Genomic DNA, 21099 nt, shown 5'->3' on the forward strand with positions numbered 1-21099 from the left:
GACAGTGTGGTTGACAAGGAGTGAACTGGATGTGGGCGTGGTCTGCCTCTGCTTTTGTATGCCGTACAATCGTCATGATTGTTCTACAACTTGATAATAAGTATGGCGATTATTTAGGGTGTTATTTTTTTTTATTTGATTATTTCTGTAGTTTTGTAATCGGAGTTCAGCTTTAAGTGTTCTGCGTAAGATGCTATGTAGAAAGTGTGAAGGGCAAATGAAATGCGACAGAAGAGCGCAAATGTAAAATATAATGACGGAAATGTAAAATTTAGACAGGTCAAAAATCAGCATTTTCCAATAAAACCTTTGACATTTGACACATTGCATTTGACGTTTTATATTAAGCTTTGCTCTTAGGGGTATTTTGACTTTATCATTACCGGTATTAGGGCTTTGTACATTGTACATGTACTTTTTACACATAATCAATCGAAAAAAAGATTTTAGCAGAGCATTTAATATTGGCAGCGATACCCTTCCATAGTAGATTACAAGTATAAGAAATACGATCGGTCATGTCGAGTACATGTACTTGTGTAAGAAGTATTCGTCCCGTCGAATACTACAGTCCGTCACTTTGTTTATTACACTGCAACGTTTCCATACCAAGTATTGTAGTATTATCAGGTCTCAGACTAGCAATTATTGACTTCAATGTAAAATGACTGTAACATCACAGGCTGTAGCTTTTTGCTCAACATTCCGTTGGTTCCAATCTTTATAGGCACAATGGGGACAACATTTGGCAATCTCCTCATCATAATTTTGTAGGGGGTTGACCATTTAGATTTTTTGCTACGCGGATTTGAAGTTGACTGGGGTGAAAATCTCACTTCCGACACAATGATTGCTCTGCAGAAAGACACTTTATCCCTCCGCTGTAATATCATCAGTATTACCCAAAACTGCTATGAAATTGCAAATTTGATCCCTTTTCTCCAATTCTAGACCAAAAAGTCAACCAAAAAATGCAGGAAGAGGGGAGAAAAAAATTAAGGGAAAAATTGTCTATTAGGGTGTTTCACTTTTCACTTTTTTGGGAATTTCTAAGGTTTCTACCCGTCACCTAAGTCCACTCGGGGTCAAACTTACACCGTAATATTTTCAGAATTTTCTTGCCAAAAATGGCTGCCGGCGGCCATTTTTTTCTAAAATTGCGACTATTTTCTGGATTTTCGGACATTTTGAGCTTGACAGATCACTTAGAAAGGTCAGGTATGGCTTGTAATGTATCTATTTTATGCTTTTCAGGTATGTAGAGTCCATTCCCACTATCTTAAATGAGATTGTCAGAATCCAAGATGGTGGAAATCCAAGATGCCTCCCCAAATCATCTTTTTCAAAGACTATGTCATTCTGAACATCATTTTGGCCCTGATAATAAATTTTGCACTCATAAAATTCATTACCAGGGCCAAAATGATGTCAGATCTACCTTTGGTTGAAAATGGCGGAAGGTAATGACTGAAGGTGAAGTTCCGATGGAGTATATTCACCATACTATTAATCTGGCAGAACTATGACTGAACCTGGAAATTGTTTACAAAGTTTTTTTATGATTGACTTTAGTAGCCTAAGGTGTCCTCTTTCAGAATGTGCCGGGTGAACCTCGGTAACCCTTGAGCGTTTTGAGAAATTCAAGATGGCATCCTAGACGGCCGGCATTTCACTAAATACACTAAAATCGTTCATTATGTTGTGGGGTGATTAGATGATAGTAAAATCCAAAATGCTAGATAATATGGCCCTTTAACTCGTTAGCGGCGGTTGGGAGCGATTATTTCAGCAAACCAAATTACATCTAGAGACAAATTATATTTCTGGACATAGGAGCATATGAGTGATATGATAACACCACATAATACCTATCAGGAGCTCCAGGGCCACATGACAGACTCTGGAGCAAGTTGGCCGGTTGTAATGTTCTCAATTTTGTAACCTTCACCCAGCAAAACAGTTCCGGATCAATCGTTGAGCAAGACTACATGGTTTGGGTGGCGGGATGCTGACCATACATTTCAGTTTTGGACGTCCAATTGTCCATACCCTCCAGCGTGTTTCAGACATCGATTTGCTAGAACTTTGTCCATAACCAGCCGACATGTACAGTGGCCTGTGCAAGCACAGATTCTATTAGAGCGTCTAAAGAGAGAATACAATCAAGCTCTCACCACCTTCAAAGCTGTTCCTTTTCCCACGACGTAACAGCACGTAACCGTGTCACATCCAGTAAAAGCATGAGCTGGCAGGATTTCAATGGTACTGGACATATGTTTCTCAGAAGTTGAACCAATGTCAACGGTTGTTCTTTCCTCGATTGGTGATTCAATTGTAAGAAGCTTGTTATAGACAGAGCTCTTTCAAATCGCTGCCTGAAACACGTTGGTGGGTATAGACATCTAAAACGGGAAATGTGTCGTCATCATCCCCACCTAAACCATGTAGTCTTGCTCCAAAGAATGATGCATGTGTAGGGAACGCAAAAAGATTTCATCACCAAGCCATTGTGTGGCGTTGACTGGAAGATCGTAATCCGCAGGAACTATATTGCTGGGTTAATGACACTAAATTGAGAACATTACAACTGGTCAACGTGCTCCGGAGTCTGTTACGTGGCTCGTCAGATGTGGGTGGAAGAGTGACATGTAGTACGCGTACTTGTAGCTGCACTAGGGATGGCTTAGATTATACAGTATTTTGCGCTTGCGCTGTCACAGGTTGTAGCCAGAAACACGACTAGAGGATTAAACTGAATATTACCTAGTTATTTTCATGTTTTGCGGGTAGAATTTGTTTTTTTTAAATATTCAAAAAACAGCTTGTGCTAGCGTGCTCCTGATAGGCATGTATGTAGTGTTATTGTATCACTCATATGTTCCTATATCCAGAAATATATAATTTGTCTCTAGATATAGTTTGGTTTGCTCCAAACCGCCGCTAACGAGTTAAAGGGCCATATTATCTGGAATTTTGGATTTTACTATCATCTAATGACCCCACAACATAATGAACGATCACAGTGTATTTAGTGAAATGCCGGTCGTCTTGGATGCCATCTTGAATTTCTCAAAACGCTCAAGGGTTACCGAGGTTCACCCGTCACATTCTAAAAGATGACACCTTAGGCTACTAAAATCAATCATAAAAAAAACAACTTTGTAAACAATTTCCAGGTTCAGTCATAGTTCTGCCAGATTAATAGTGTGGTGAATATACTCCATCGGAACTTCGCCTTCAGTCATTACCATCCGCCATTTTCAACCAAAGGTAGATCAGTGTCAGTCTGAACATCATTTTGGCCCCGATAATGAATTTTATGAATGCAAAGTTTATTATCGGGGACAAAATGATGTTCAGAATGACATAGTCTTTGAAAAATGCTTTTCCATGTCACGAAAATAGATGATTTTGGGCGCCATCCTGGATTTCCACCATCTTGGATTCTGACAATCTCATTTAAGATAGTGGGAATGGACTCTACATACCTGAAAAGGATAAAATAGATACATTACAAGCCATACCTGACCTTTCTTAGTGATCTGTCAAGCTCAAAATGTCCGAAAATCCAGAAAATAGTCGCAATTTTAGAAAAAATGGCCGCCGGCAGCCATTTTTGGCAAGAAAATTCTGAAAATATTACGGTGTAAGTTTGACCCCGAGTGGACTTCGGTGACGGGTAGAAACCTTAGAAATTCCGAAAAAAGTGAAAAGTGAAACACCCTATTGTCTATCCATCATGAAATAAGGGGAAATAATTACTAGTCTTAGTCCATATATTATAAGTCAATTGCTAAATGCCTCTCTCCAATCTGTTTCACAGAGAATTACGAGTAGTAATATTGTAGCGACCTAGCGAAAATTCACTTCTGACCAGTGTGGCCTCTCTCAAGGATAATAAATGAAATCATTTGGATGAACTGGAGTAATATAAAGAAACCGGCTGATGGAAAAACAAATCGCATTTGAAATGACTTGCCAGTAGTATAAAAAGGCAAGCATGCCTTGTCTCGTGTACCACATCTTCTATATAATTTTAGAACACAACCGGTGTGTACACTATGGTTTCCTAGAAAATACGGGATTCATTTTTCTACGACAAGTCATCACACGAATGCAATGCGCATTAACCAAAAGAAATACTGGGAGGAGAATGACATTATGTAAGCAAAATGGACACTCATATAAATAGAATGAAGTCATGTACGAGGGGTGATTGATAAGTAGTGAGCCTCGATTGGAAAACCGTGCAACACAAAGATACCACGTTTTGCATGTGCACTATTATGTTCCTCGGGCTCTGTCACAAACTTTCATCACATTCGGTCAAACTGTTTGATAGTGACAGATCATAACATTCAAGTAGGCTCTGTTGTTATCAGAAAATGGACCATATCGAGGCGAGAGCCGTGATTAATGCGCCAGTGCACAAATCAGCCGTTGCTATGTCAGCAATCCATGACTGTGGTTTTCAACTTCTTCAGCATCCACCCTACTCTCCTGATTTAGCTCCCCCAGACTTCTATCTGTTTCCTGCTCTGAAGAAATTTCTTTCCGGTAGGCATTTCCCGTCTGACGATGACATCATTGCCGCTGTGGATGATTTTTAGAACGACCTGCTCTTTATATAAATCTTAATAATGGATCATTAAGCTTTCACTACATCATGCCACGATTAGGAGTTTACTACAAGGACTGAATTACCGTTGCTATAGCAAGCCATTCTTAAGGAAATGGAATTTTTGACTGGATGAGGTGGGGATGGGGTGGCCGATGGGTTTAACAAGTGCGCGTTTGATCATAAAGTCTGTCATAAGGTGTATCCCTTGATTGACGTAAGGAGCGCTTCTTAAGTGTTGATCCAATGGCTAACGGTTGTGAGAACATTGAGAGAATTAAACGTCCAGTAGACTCTGTGATTAAACGGTTGAAAAAGAAGTTGACAGAGGATAGGAATTTACTTCGATATTTATGGTAAATGAATTAACGACAAATACAAGATGTAAATGGATTCTTCAAGGTACGTGATAAACAATGCTGATAAAAATAGATTCTCGGAGCATGGGTTAGTTTTCTTCGGATTCAAATGTTTTCAGAGGGATTTGAAGCAAAGTTTTGATAGATAAATTAGTTTGAATACGTTTTTAGTCCAAATATATCATGAAATCGCACAGTTTATACGCGGGAAGGCACCTTTAAACAGACCGATCAGGTATATAACACATGATAATATGCTCTGTCATGGCGACATAATCAATATCACAATATTTGTTTAAACCAATGTTGAGAACTGCTGCCCTTTTACAAGTATAAAAGAAAACATAACTGAAATCAATAAAACATTTAAATATAGATAAATAAGAAATGAAATGAAATGGAGTTAACATATTACTGTTTTTTTCCGACTAGGCTAATGAAGACGGAGACAAATAAGAGCCCGAACATCTTGTTTAAATAATAGTGTTGCAAAACAAAAGTAGGCTAGATAATCTCTTGACATAATATTTTAAGTTATTGGTTATAAAGTTTCTGGTGTACATTATGTTTGATGATAAACACTCTCGTATACTGATATAAAATTGAAACATTATGTAAGACGTACATGACCCACGATTAATCCAATGGGATACCTAGTCGTTAAATCAGGGCCGGGTTAAGCTTGCTGAAAATCTCGGTATCATCAGTGAAAAGGGAGCATATTTTGTACGTCAGATTTATTTGGCACAACATACAACATAATAAATAAAATCATACAACATCCTTTATATATATTTAAAGGATATGTTAGAACCAATTTTGGGACCCCTTTAATATTGGATGCAGTCTCGCTAGTCCCACCAACTCTTTGAATCTGCGTTGTCCTGGTTGAAATGTACATTTGTATTTAAAAATGGATACTCCATATCAAGAGGTGACAGAATTTTTTAGTTAAACACTTTACAAATGTAATATATATTCGTTCTTCTCACTGACTTGTATAATCTGGTATCTGTTAACCATTTCTGTTACATGTGTAAAATTAATGGTCACCACCATTGTCCTTTAAAGACATGAAATGCACATATTATACACGGACAGGAAAGGGGAATTGGTGCAATAAATATATATATATATATATATGTGGAAAAGATGAACCACGCATATTTCTGTGGGAAAACACTTCATACCAAAGGAAACAATTTCCTAGATGGTTATATTCCTTATAGAATATCTAAATATACCCATTATAAAAGTCCCGAAATGTATAAAATTTCGTATTTAGGTTTATATATGTAAACAGACAGTGTTAATAAAAATGTGTATTTTTTAGAAGGTATTTTCAATTTAACTTTATTTTATAACTTTTACAAGATTCATAATATGTTCAACTGTATATACAGAGTTCAAATGTCTTTTGTAGAAAAGGCTATAATATTGAAGCGTCAACATTTATATTCACATTAAATTATTTTCTGAACGTCACTTGTAAACTTCAACATTGTGAGAACTGAATCTTTTGCAGAAAAGGAAATACTGTTAGCTATTTATAGTCTTTAAATAAAAAAAGAAGCGTCAACATTAACATTAAAATTTATTCTTTAACGTCTCTGAAGGTCATTTGGGGTATTGAGCAATCACTTGCAATATACACATTGTGAGAATTGAGTTTCTCAAAGGAATATCAGTCCAAAAATGGTTTTATTCATTTCAGTATCTTCAATACTAAATTGACAATTTGTCAACATTCGACATCTACAGCACATGACATGAACGGGTACCTGTAATCTGCGCTAAAATCTTTTAAATCCAAGACAGGAGATTATCTACAGTTGATTTGTCTTTAAAAAAATAATAATGCTAAATAATTTTTTGGGGTACATTTTAGCAAGGATTACGATGGAATAGTTTATATTTTTCGAAAAATGCAAATAGCGCACATGCACTTTAAGCCTTCACCAATTTTCTATTGCGAATTATTCTCGTTTGAAAATATTACCCTTTTCACAGAATGTCGCTTTAAGTTTTCTTTTTATGCGTTTTGTTTCCTGTTTTCGTGCTAGCTGGTTTTGCTTGAGTAGACTTGAATAGGTGACCTGAATAACTGTCAAATACATATATCTATATATATATACAGCAGTCGGTCCCCTTTCTATACGTTATATATTATACGAACCGGTCTTTATATAAATAAAGTAATATTATATATTTGCATAGTGTGTGTCAATAAGGATGTAGAATTTATATACGGTAATATTTGTACTTTAAGAAAGACATATATTATTCTAATCTGTATAAGTAAATATTGATTTAATTTCTATTATTGGTGAGACCTATTGTATAAATACCCACATGGCTATAACAAAACTATTTTATTCTTATTTTTATATATTTTTTATGCTCACGGGAATTGTAACTTGTTTTACGATCCGCGTCAATAGTTTTTGATTTTTACTTACAGGAAACGACAGCATTTTATGTAGAGTAAGGCCATATTGATTTATAATTACATGAAAATCAATAAACATCCAACATAACATAATAGTGTTTCTGAACAGTAATACCGGCTGTTTTCTGTGTTTCAAGGTAAACGTGAAGGGTTATCTAGACCAGTTCATTGACATTTCAATGCACGTCTATTAAAAATCGATTTACTTACCTTAATATATAGGCATGTCATCAATTTCCTGCTTGGTGAAGAAAAGAAGGTCGTTAGCCCGATTTAATTTCAATATTGGCCAACAACTGCAGTATTAAAGGGCCATTTACCCTTTACATTCATAGTTAATACTCAAATAGTTGGTCGGGCTGGAGGTCATAAGGTACATATCAGATGAGTCCAATTCCAGGACACACGGGTAGAATTAATCTTTTGGGGACCTTTGGTTTCAGACCTTCGGAGACACCATCATATTCCGCATGTATAGAACTGATGAATGAACAAATCATGAATGTATTGTAAGAAATACTTATAGATATATCAGGAAGGACAGCTGCCGGACGTTTTAACCGAATGAAAGGCCGACAGTTATGATCCATCGATCATTTGAACTAGCAGAATTCGAAACGCTCATTTGAACAGATATCAAACAATTCCTTTTATGAGAACACGGTTTTCGAGAAGATCATTTTAACATTAAATTTCTAATTCACAATTCTTATATCGAATTCCAATCCAAGACTTTTCCAATGAAATGGGCTGATAGGCACCACTCGGAACTCGGAACAAGCCTTATACATTCACTTTATTTTATGCGATTGACAACAACAGAACACAATCTTTATGGGAAACAATCACTGGTTGTATTCTAATAGCACGACGTTTCGACAAGTATCCTCTTATCGTTATCAAGCACAAGTATAAGAGGATACTTGTCGAAACGTCGTGAAATTAGAATAAAACCAGTGATTGTTTCCCATAAAAATTGTGTTCTGTTAATGTGTACCCCAATCAATAAATGCCACTTAAAAATTATGCGATTGACATTTGTGTGTATTGGTGTTTGGGGGTGGAAGAGGAGGGGGGGGGGGGTACGAGCCTGGCATATAGGTCTAATTGTCTATCCCATCTTACCTAAATAGAGATATGATTGATCGCATTATAAAGAAAGGAAATACAAAGGACAAGAAATAATAAAAGTAATGCGACCTATCTTGGCAGTTGATGTCATGAGTTAGAACGTCAAAATATTAATAGGGCTATAATCATTAATGAAGTATTGGGCAAGACTTAGTATGTAATAATAGTGCCGTTAATAGCAATTATAAGTCTTAATGTCAGGATGAAATGAGACTGACCTATTTTTATCTGTGTTGGGTCTGAGGCTCATATTTCCTCCTTATTAAAATATCCATTATATAATAAGATGTGATGAAAATAATTTTAAGCGAAAAAAAAAGAAGAAAAATATGAATTATATTTCTTTGTTTTTTAAGGCACGTCAAAATAATATCTTGTCAGATGTTTTTTTAAAGCACGTCAATGTAATATCTTGTCAGATGACGCATTATCCTGTCTCAAATGTTTATTATCTGAGTAATGGTTTAAGTTGAAGGTGGGAGAGGGATCCGCTTAGGGGTCTTTAACAGTAAGGGGAAAACAGAGGAACCGGAGAAAACCAACGAGGTTGGGCAGGCTTGTGATTTGCAAGCTTGGGATCGAAAAGTGTGTATTGTATGTACGCCCATTATACGCTGCGTGCTCCACCCCAGTGAATAATTTAGGCCATCGAATTTGTGGTCCGGGTGAATTTGGGCCCCTGGTGAATTTTGTCCTCATGCGAATTTGGGTCCCGGGCGAAGCCGGGTATCCTGCTATAGTATATGTGCCATTCGACTCCTCCTCTACCCTTTAAAAAAAAATCAAGATATTTAATAATGTGGCAAGCAATTGTAATACATCTTGTTGAAAAAAACTAAATCATAATATCCACATTTGATCCTGATTTACAATATATTTTGATTCTGTTATATTTTACTTGTTTTATGTCTAAACTGTAATCATTGTGTGAATAATATAATATGCTCTATATTTATGTAAGCGTCGTTTTCCTTATCCGAAACCATAAAAAACCGTCAGTAGATTTATCGTTTTGTCAACATGGTATATTTGATGTAAGCTGACATTTTATGGAGTTCCGGGTATACTGCGTGACCTCTTTATTTCTTATATATCCCGTTTAACAGATTCTGTAGCTTCCGATAAATAATAATAGTAAGTATTCACGTATATATACGTATCCGGTGTTATTCATGTTCATGTGCTAATACAGTACAGGATATTGTTGTTCACTGTTCTGTACGTATTTTCTATACGTGTTGTTGATTTTGATGATCAGCATACATTTTTCTTTTACACCATTCATCAAAAACCTAACTAAAATCTCATTTTTCATATTATTTATGGAGACGAAATGAAATGGCGTTTAACCTTCTACGTTTCTGCTCCACTCGGGCTAATGAAGACAGACATATAAAATCTCATTTTTCGTATTGTTTGAGGAGACGAAATGAAATGGCAGTTAATAACCTTCTGTTTTACACGCGAACGAAGACAGCTTATTTCTCGGTTCCACTAGGGCTAATGAAGACGAGGGTATAAAAGCATTGTCAATCGCACCAAGAAAGTAAATGTGAGTAATTTTGAACAATATCATATTTAAGATGCCTGTGTAAACTGAATACTGAATATCCAAACACTATCAGGCCAAAACATAAGGGGTGGGGTAATATAGGAATTGTAGCCTAATTGTAAGGCCTACGATTTTGCAACTTCAATAGCTTGGTGTCGTATATATTAGGGGATCACGTGGCTAAGTGGGTAATTTTAAGGCGCTGGCTCGCTAGCCTGGAGGTCGGGTGTTCGATCCCTGCATTGGCCGAGAAAGTTCATCTCGATTTTCCGGCGTGGTTTCCCCTTGTCAGTGATGCAGAACGGAGGGCCTGACAAGGCGGCTGCCTAGTCGTTCGGATGGGACGAAAAACCGAGGACCCGTGTACACATTGGCGTGCACGTAAAAGATCCCTTGGCAGTTGGAATTCGATATAATAGTAGGCCGTATAGCGCCGCTGCCCGGGCAAAATTTCCCTCATAGCACACTGTATGGCGTATGCCCGTCTTCAATTAGCCCAGGTTAGGTGCAGAACCGTAGGACGTTAAACCCCATTTCATTTCATTTCATTTCCGTACATATTATTCAGATGTTGTAAAACTCGCAGTCGTTGCTTCAGGAACATTGCGATCTTGTCTCTGCAAATGGTGACACTTTGGTAAACTGGTAAACTCAGTTTTGCTAGATTGTAATAATTGGTTAATAATTTAATTGTGTGTATCGGACGGAACTGTGTTTAGTCGTTCGGGTTTGTCTAAAAATCGAGGTCCATTAGCCCGGTTGGTGCTTTGTGCTATTTCATATTTCGGGAGCCATTGTAGCGCAGTGGGTAGGGCGCTGACTAGCACTAAGGAAGTTCGGGTCCGGGTCAGGCTTTTCCAGTGTGAGACAAACACCGTTTGCAGTGGCAATTGAAATAGTTAGCGGGAACGCCGTTGCCAGACAAAAATTCCCCTCCCAGCACACTAGCCGTGTTCATTAGCCCGGTTGGTGAATAAAAAGGTAGGGCATTCAACCCCATTTCGTTTCATTTACTTCATATTTCTTAAGTTCAAATTTTTGACAAACAAGAATATTATCTAGAACACCAATACAAAAGAAATACTTCTCACATATTGTGAAGCAGGTATTTGTTATTTTTTAAAAAATAATATTGTCAGTGGTTAAATCTGTAAATGTTGTTTTGTATATTTATTGATTTACTTAATTTTTGGGGGGAAGCAAAACATGTTGTCAGTTTAGCGAAATAGTTATTCATCATCTTCAGTTGGCGAGCCGTGGTGGCTCAGTGAGTAGGCGTTGGCTCGCTAACCTAGTTCCCGTGTTAGATCACGGTGTTGACCGAGAAATTTCATACTGATTTCTGGTGTGGTTCCGACTTGTCATTGGTGTAGGATAGGGTGTTTGACAAAGGAAAGTATATATATGGTCATTCGGATGGGACGGAAACCGAGGCCCTTGACATTTGGAATTCGAAATAAGTGTAGGTCGGAGCGCCGCTGCCCAGGAAAAATTTCCCTTGTACGTATACCTGGCGTATACTCGTCTTCATTAGTGGGGGTGGGCGCCTCTGTCATTGAATCAAGTGGCGTAGTTTCGATTCCCCGCTTGTACTTGACAAGGAGTAGGGTCGCCTGTCCAACCTCGTGGGTTTTCTCTGGGAACTTCGGTTACTTCCAACTGCTAAAGACTCCTACACGCAAGCGAATTATTGAAATAAAATTTGAACTATATATTAGTGCCGATATGATCTAGTTCGTGGCTAATGGACGCTAAACCCCATTTCTCTACCGTCTTCATTATCCCAGTCGGTGCATTTCATCTTCATCTGACCATCACCGGTCCATGGTATGTGTGGATTGTGTTAATGTACGCTTCCTAGGCGTGGAATTCGTCGCCTTCATCCCCTTTTTGAGATATCGGGACCATTTTACTCTAATCTAACCGAAATTGAAAAAGACTGGTCTACTTAGAATAATGTTTTTAACATTTGCGTTAAATTAACTTTAATAATATTAAAAATATGTAGTCCTAATTAAACCAACAAGCTGTTCATTAGTGTTTAGTCAAACCGCGTCAAATTGGCAAGGGCCAATTAGGCTACCGCGCGAATATATACCTCTATATCAAGTCCGTCAAGAACAAGACCGCAGCTAGTGTGCAGCGAGCTCCGTCAAGTTGTGATTAGGACATGATCGGTTGATTCCTGTATTAAACTAACTGTCCGCAACACAAGACGAGGACGCCAGCACCTTGTTGTAACGATAGGTGACATAATTAAAGAGTCGAACCAAAGACATAAAATCATTGTCTTTCATTTCTTTGAGATTTTATTCGAAACGGTTAAAAATTTAACAGCTATGATTGTATCTTCCTCTAAAACATTGTGATTAATTTCTGGTGAAACTGTTGTGTACAACACGATGTTCTATAATATTTATTTCAATAGAAAAGTGGATCCAGGTCCACACAATAAACGAAACTGCAGTCGTCGCGTAGGCCTATAATAATGGCCTCTCAGAAAAACTATGTCATGGACCAGTGTGGGACTCGCAGGTCATGTGACTTTATAATGCACTATAGCATACTAGGTTAGTGATAGAGCTTTACAACAGTGGGATGGTATTCACTCCGCTTTATGAATAACCTGTTTGTGAAGTAGACATTAGCAACAAAAACCAAGAAACGCAATGGTTAGCGGACACTGATTTCTGTCACAGAAGGCAAGGATTATTTGTTTGGGTAGTGTATCATTTTCTTGATTTGTTTTTTTTTGTGCTTGTTTGAAATATTTCACGCTGTCGCTTGTGTTAGTGCCGAGTCGACGAATGACCCTATTTTTATCGACGAGACAAGCACCGATCCCGACATAGATCTAACACCATTTCCACTTCCTCAAAATGGACCATGTTTTAGCCAGATTTCATGGATTAAGACCATTATTTAAGATGCATCCTGTACGTTTCTCAAGTTGAATGAACCAAGAAGTTTAGGGATACAAATCTCGGTAGATGTAGTAGATCAGTTAGCCTAATTTTGTTGAGTGCTTGAGTTGTTTACAGTGGTGGACTATTTATAGAGTTAGGAAATAGACAGGAACTAACTTGTATCAAAATTGTAGCTGTATTTTTGGGGTCGTGTCAATGACATTGGTAGTACATTGTATAATAACCTGCCCAAGCCCTTATTTTGTTGTATGTATATATTGTAGGCTATATAACATATTGAATATTTTTAGCTATAAGATAACATGAAATTTCTGTTCTCTGCTCAATAATACACTGGTGATATTCATGATTTCATGTCTTGGTGTAGCTAGGCTTGTTGTTCAATTAGTTTTGGTTGATCTAATTTTAAAAATGATTGCCATTATTATTAGATTTTATGGCTGTTATTAATGGCATTTGTTTCAATTAGATCTTGTTTCACAAAAGTTCACTTCATTATTCTGTAGTTTATTATGAAAGTTTATTGAAATGTATAAGAAGACTTGTGGATGACATAGGTAGGGCCTATCATTTTTTTCTAAAAACAAGACGCTGCTTGATTATGAATATTAACAATTATCCCAAATGAATAAGAAAATTATTTGTTTGTCCAAAAAATCAATGAAACCAATGACATGGAAAGTGAGACATTAATTTTAAGTCAAAATTGAATTTGAATTGTTTTATTTTGTAAGTTTTCGTCAAGTGCTATATAATTAGTGGTCCCCTTGGAAAAATTATTATTAGCCCTGCACATGGATGATGGAATGCAAGTCATTACAACATATTACAATCTAATAAGGGGGTTTGGATGGCCGAATGGTTAGCGCATGCACATTATATCATAAGGTTTGTCATTGAGTCAACTGGTGTGGTTTCGATTCCCTGGTTGTACAAGGAGTAGGGTTACTTGTCCAACCATGTGCGTTTTCTCTTTTTCTTTGGTTTCCCCTAACTGCTAAAGACCCCTGCGCGCAAGCAAATTATTGAAATAAAATTCAACGATATGCTAGTCCTGAAATGACCTAGTTTGTGTGGAGTGACTGTTAAACCCCATCTCTCTCTCTCTCTCTCAATCTAATAATAATGTAATTGTTTTGTAATACAGGCTAGTATATTGATAACAGCAATAAACTACATTTATCAATAACATTTAATTAACCTTTTATTATTCAGGTTATTACTGCTTTTGTGAATCCGTTTCATGCTGCTTTATATTGGTTGTGCCAGTTTCCGAATAGATATATTGACATTTAAGAATAAGCCAGCATGAAATATGAACAAAGTGAAAGGAAATGACAAGGTAAACATTATATAATATCTGGATCGAGGTTGCTGATCAAGACAATTATTTGGAACAGGTTTTTCTGTGTCAACATGAATGATACAGATGATAGTGAATACTACGATGAACCGGTCTATGTTTTAGACTTGTCATTAAAGAAAAGACCTCCCCGCGAATCACATCAAGATGAGGATATTTTAACAGCAGATAGTGATGATTATGTAAATACGAATGAAAGTGAAGAGTACTATACGTCTGAAGAGCATCAGAGTAATGCTGGTGGTGGCACTTATAAAAAACATTTATTGAAACGATACTGTAAGTACAGTAGTTAATATTTACAACTATATTTCAAGGATCTTTGTTCATTGCCTGATAAAGAGTTTACAGATGTACTTTAGCATTTTCCAAAATTCAAAAGATATTTAATTACATGATATGTACTAATACATGTCATTGTTTGATTGAGGAACTACGGTGGCTCAGTGAGTAAGACGTTGGCTCACTAACCTAGAGGTCCCGTTTTTGATCCTGGTGTTGGCTGAGAAAGTTCATCTGGATTTCCCAATTTGGTTCCTCCTCCTTGTCAGTGGTGCAGGACAGGGGGCCTGGCAAGGGACAATGATGATCTTTCAGATGGGATAAAAAAAAAACCAGAGGTCCCGTGTACACATTGATAAACTTCCTCAGCCGGCACAGGGATTGAACATGGGACCAGAGTAGGCCATAGCGCCACTGTCCAAGCAAAATTTCCTTTTTCTTAGCTCACTGTGTATCATGGCATATGCCTTTTTTCATTAGCCCAGTCGGAGCAGAACAGAGGACAATAAAACCACATTTCATTTCATTGTTTAATTGATCCCCACACTGCATTTCTTAACCTTTTCACATCACAAAATTATCCTGCACATAAAAGGCTGTTAATATGGCATTGGTGTGTTTTATAATGCTGAGTACTGACGGTTCAGCTGCATGAACTCTTGTTTGTTGTGTCTGTAGTGTACATTGGGTGTCCTGCTAAACTACATGTAATATTGCTGATGCATCTTCATCATTAATTTGAATTTTTAGTTATCGGTACATGTAGCTGGGAAAAGTGGCAACAAAAAAATGTGTGGAATTATAGGGGAATCCATGGTGTACACTTGTCTAAATATGCTCATGAATACAAATTCTATTTATGTGTTCAACATTTTTGTCTTAAGTTTACTAGCATAAATATATATTGGTCAACAACAACGGAACATTATATAAGTTGATGCAGCAAGACATTTATGAATAAATTGATAAAGATAGCGAAGATACATGTACATACATGTATTATAGGCATATACATATTGCTAGTTTGTGAATATTAAATTTGATGCGACATACAGTATTCACTGCATATGTGTTAGTTTTCGTAAATTTTTGTCGAAAATTTAGGTCAGTCCCTTCCTTAGTTTAATGTACTCGAGTTTGTTCACCTTAATTTCATATGATTGATAAAAAACAACTTTAATACAACTTGATATTTGAGGGCTTGTGATAGACAAGGTCATTGAACAGAAATGAATAGGATATGGAAAATGAATTACCTCACATAATAGTACTGTGTACTGTGTAGGCTTGATATACTTTGATATTTAATTTATTGTGTATGTTCAAATAGGTGGTACATTAATTTCTGTGCAGTTCATTCAGTACTTTTTGTGTATATTTTGTTGACCGATTATTTAATAATATGCTTTAAATAAGTTGACCGAATATTTAGCTACATGTACTTTCTTTAATCTACCCGGTAGATATATTTTGATGTTGACATGAAGAAAACAAGAAATTTGAGTCTGACCTTTTGTTATGTTAGAAAAACATATTTTTTTTTATAAAAATATCTCATTAAAGGGACAGTCTGTCAATCTGTATAAAACGGGAGACAATGTCTGACAATTTTTTTGACACCATCTACATGTACATTTATACGCTGTAAGTGTAATAATTAAAATCTGGATTGTTAAGACTTGTAGTTTAATTTAAAGATGTATTATGTAAGATCTATTGCAGGTCGTGACGTTATTTTGGCTTCAAATGTTCTATAAACTTTTATTTACATGTAGATATTTATTCACACAACAAGCTAAAAATTCAACTCGCTAGAAAGTCAGATGTTTAAAATTTAAATCGATTAAAAACCTGCAAGATTTGAAAATTTTAACGATAAAATGGATAATCGAAACTTAGTCTTGATTGTCATGTACCGTTGCTAATAAACAATTTACACTACATCTTCAGTCATAACTTCACTCAGAATAAAGTAATTTGAATCTGGATGAAATTGGTTGTAATTTACATGTAGCTACAGAACTGTTGAGATAACATTGTCGCTGCAGGTTGTATCCATGCTTTGCAAAACTGTCCAGAACAGCCTAAAGTCACATAATGGTTAAAAACAGTATATCGTACAGAAATGCCACGTCAATATGTTGTACGCAAAATGATGTATTTCTAATATTTCTAATATGCATCAAATATTTTTCTTTAAAGAGCTACATTTAAATGACCTCCATAATTCTTGTAAACATTTTCTTCACTTATTTCTTGTGTCAGTTTGCTGTTATTCTATTTTATCAAAGAAACACATGAGACCATAGTTAGCCCAAGACAAGAAATTATGGTGTCGTGAAATCAATGTAGCCTACATGTACATGTAAAAGGTGTTGAAACAATTGAAATTAAAGCGACCCATCGTAAGTTCTTTCTGACATTTTGTTTGAAATGAAATGAAATGAAATGGCGGTTTAACATCCTACTGTTCTGTTCCGACTGGGCTAATGAAGATGAGCATACGTCATACAGTGTGCTATGAGGGAAATTTTGCCGAATTCCAACTGCCAGGGGATCTTTTATGTGCACGCCAATCAGTGTCCGAAACAAACATTTTCCTAGCACAGGCCCGCGATCATGTGGGTCCTTCAGGTGACACGCAGGCCCAACCAATAATAATAATATTTATAAGCGAAGCGCAGAATGATCAGAATAATGCCATTGTGTACACAGGACCTCGGTTTTTCATTCCATTCGAACGACTAAACAGCTGTCTTTGTCAGGTCCTCGGTCCTGCACCCCTGACAAGGAGAAACCACGCCCGAAATCCTGATGAACTTTCTCCCCCAACATCCAACCTGCAAGCTCCTTACTCACTTAGCCACCGTGGCTTGACTGCTTTGAAATTGACCACAGGAAGTAATACACTAGTTTATCTGTTGCTTTATTACCGACTACATCATTTTATGTCATCATCGACATGGATTAGGCCATCAACAAATGAATCATCATTGATTAGTTTGTTGTTTTTACGGGTGTTATGTTTGATTATACATGTACCCGTGATTTATGGGTATCTACTCTCTACTTTATTTGCATATGTAACAGAAAAGAAAAGCACATCAAAATGACAGGCATTTGTTCAAATTTAACATAATTTCTTGCTGACAATAGATCCTTGTTTAATAGTGATTGTTAGGGTAGCTACAGGGCTTCCCCTTCAAAATTTTCACAGTCGGTCATTTCTGATAACGCACAGAAACTTTGTAGAACGTGGAATTTTAAAGTTACAAGTATATGGCAGAGGTCTTTCATAGCCATGCTAATTTTGTGGTGTGTAAATTGATAGATGGGTCAGGAGAAATTTTGGTCATTTTTTATTAGACTGGCATGACCGGCAGATACAACTGACCTGGAACCCATAGGTAGCAGGGTATAGAAATTAATTTTTCTTAACAACTGCTGAACAAGTTTGACTTTTTAAAATTTGTAGTAATCTTAGAGTCAAAATAACAACAAAAATCTTTTAAGATTATACTAGAATTGATTCTTCATATATTCACACACCATAAGGAAATCCAAGACACATCTTCGGCCTATGTCAGTCTTGGAAGAAGATATATTATACATACGTGAATGATGACCCAGTATTAGATTTACCTGCTTGTACTGAATGACATATTATGGAACCTAATGTACCTACTCACTGCCGACAATAATATAGGCATCTTGATTTCCAAAAATCAATACTCTACACAGCATCCTTTACTTAATATAGATACAAACCAAGGAAGCCTCCAATAATGACTGGCAATGTCCTATTGATACTGGATAATAAACTCATAATGTACATGAATGTCATAATAATAAAAGCCACTACAGACATTTATTGTTATTTATTTTAAGCTGCATATGACAAAACTAGTCTACATGAAAAATAATCATATTTAAGCAGTCAGTTGAAAGAAGAGCTGTACAAACTAGTCATCAATAATATGTTTCAATTTAAAAGTAGGCTTAAATACATGTATAGTGATATAATAGATAATTGGGTCAATTATTGGCTGAGATGAAAAATATGAGATCAAATTTTTCTTCCAGTTCCTTCGAAATACAGACTGAAAAATGGTCATTACTTAAAACCTTGGCTTGATTCATGCAAAAATATACTCAAATTGATTATTTAACAAAGAAAATGAAATAAAACTAGAACTGCGATGCAGTAATGACGGGTTTCACCGGTGCCCCGTTACCCCGTTACCCTTGAACATATGTCACTTCCGGTACCAATGAAACCATTAAACAGGTTTCCATATAAGCATTGCACACATCAAATAAAATGTACGCAGAATCAACCAAATCCAGCAATATCAATTCATTGTATACATTTGTTACATGTAAGTGGTCCTGACAAAATTACATTACTTCCGGTGGTAATGAAAATGTTAAATTGGTTTTATGAAATCAGAATAGAATAAGGCATCACATGGTGAAAATTTTATGTAAATCGAATAATAATTGCCACTTTTATAGACCAAAAACCTTGAAAAGTGACTTGTAGAAAATCGTCTATTTCTCTGCAACCGTACAAGTTAGAAACCATTTTGTGGTATCTGTATGATTGTATGGGTTCAATCTATTTGTTGATTGGAATCATATATCCTAATATTAAAAACATTACAAATCAGACTCGTTTGAATAAAAGATCTGTTTTGAAGTCAATAAATACAGTTTTTGCCAAAATGACGTTACTTCCGGTGATAATAAAAGTCTTTAATTACTTGTATAAAATCGTAAACAGCATTAGGTATCACACACTGAAAATATTATGAAAATCGAATAATAATTGACACTTTTATGGACCAAAAACCTTGAAAAGTTACTTGTTGAAAATCGTCTTATTTCTCCGCAACAGAACAAGTTAGAAACCATTTTGTGATATCTATATGATCGTATGGGTTCATTCTATTAGTTGATTGGAATCAAATATCAAAATTTAAAAAAATTAACAAATACGACTCATTTTACTAAATTATTGGTTTTGAAGGCTATAAATACAGTTTTTGCCCAAATTACGTCATTTCCGGTGACATTGAAAATGTTAAATTAGTTTGACCTAGTTAAAAGTGACATTACGTATCAAATGGTGTCACTTTTATGAAAATCCAATAATAATTGACTCTTTTACAGGCAAACTAGCGTAAAAATTGACTCATGCAAAATTGCCCATTTCTCGGCAACTGCTCATATTACAAACTAATTTTCACATACATTCTCTTCGTATGGATTATTGCTACAAGTTTATGAAAGTTGCGAAGAAATATTTTAAAATATGAAAAGCCTGAATGGGTTGTAAATAGCTCATTTTTTCACCTTTTTTACCTTTAAATCAAAATGACCCGAAAACGAAATCGAAATTAAAAAAACTGAGCCCGATGTTTTCTGCCCCTTTACAGGGCACACACTTTCAGTTATACCAGATTTGAAAAAAATAATATTTGCTTTCAAAAAGTGGTACCGAACTGTCTAAATTGTAGTTTTTGCTAAATTTACGTCACTTCCGTTGCCGAGAGGTAACTTTACCGGTAACAAATAAAATGACATTTTGGTCCACGGAGCATATGAACTTTGTTTTATACAAATCGAGCAATAAATAATTAATCCAGGCCTGAAAAACTGAATTAGCGAATGGCGGTCAAGGAAAATTACGGAGACAAAAAATGTTGCCATTTTTGGTCAAATCAGATGACTCTTGAACCCTGGGTAAAATACCACATAAAAATATTCATAAATAAAAAAGTTTTTAGTAAAAATTTAAATTTTCAAAATTTGGCGCCTCTAATATCCAATGTTAAAATCCGACGATTATTGTTAATATTATGGCAATATTTCAAAAATCGACAACTTCAACGATTTCGGACATTTCGCATTGTCGCAGAACGTTCGAAATAGCTTTAATCTCTAAGTCACACCCACTTTTCTAGTAAAACCGAAGAAATCGAATCAATCCGACAAGTAGTTTCTGAGATACAATCAAATTGGAAAAAAAAAATAATAATAATAATAAGAATAACTAGATCTACTACTGTCCCATGCAGATATGAAAGCTTTCATATTCATCGTCACGTGACATGGATTATATCAAGTATCTTAAAAGAAAAAAGAACAACAAAAAATAATTATCAAAATCGGTGAAAAAGTCGCGAAGTTACAAGTCTAAATATAGTGAGAAACATTGCACCCGGGCAACAAAATAATCTGAAAACTAAAGGGAAATAACTGAGACTTGGATTGCTGTAATCGGAATGACTTTCCGTTCCAGAAGTTTTAGAAAAATGGATCAAGCCGTTTAAAAACAGGACGGATGAGAACATGAAACGAAAATGTGGGTAAGAACTAAAAAGTGGCAGGAAAATATCAAAAAAATAAATGAAAT

General features: G+C 35.9%; 1 protein-coding gene across 3 annotated transcripts in view; it reads left to right on the forward strand.

Annotated features, from left to right (window-relative positions):
- The first annotated feature begins 9899 nt into the window (after positions 1-9899).
- The window catches only part of LOC126830825 (ETS-related transcription factor Elf-2), a 42954-nt gene continuing 31754 nt past the window's right edge, over positions 9900-21099 (forward strand). Inside the window, exons 1-2 of one of the 3 annotated variants that reach the window (XM_050561253.2) lie at positions 9900-10109; positions 14252-14678. In XM_050561253.2, coding sequence (XP_050417210.1) covers positions 14453-14678 — 226 coding nt within the window. In that variant the 5' untranslated portion in view covers positions 9900-10109; positions 14252-14452. Of the gene's footprint in view, positions 10110-12541; positions 12831-12939; positions 13594-14251; positions 14679-21099 lie in introns of those variants that run through there. The other 2 variants (XM_050561252.2, XM_050561254.2) reach the window with 2 other exon arrangements.

The sequence above is a fragment of the Patella vulgata genome, chromosome 8 (assembly GCF_932274485.2).
Source record: "Patella vulgata chromosome 8, xgPatVulg1.2, whole genome shotgun sequence".
Classification (NCBI taxonomy): domain Eukaryota; kingdom Metazoa; phylum Mollusca; class Gastropoda; family Patellidae; genus Patella; species Patella vulgata.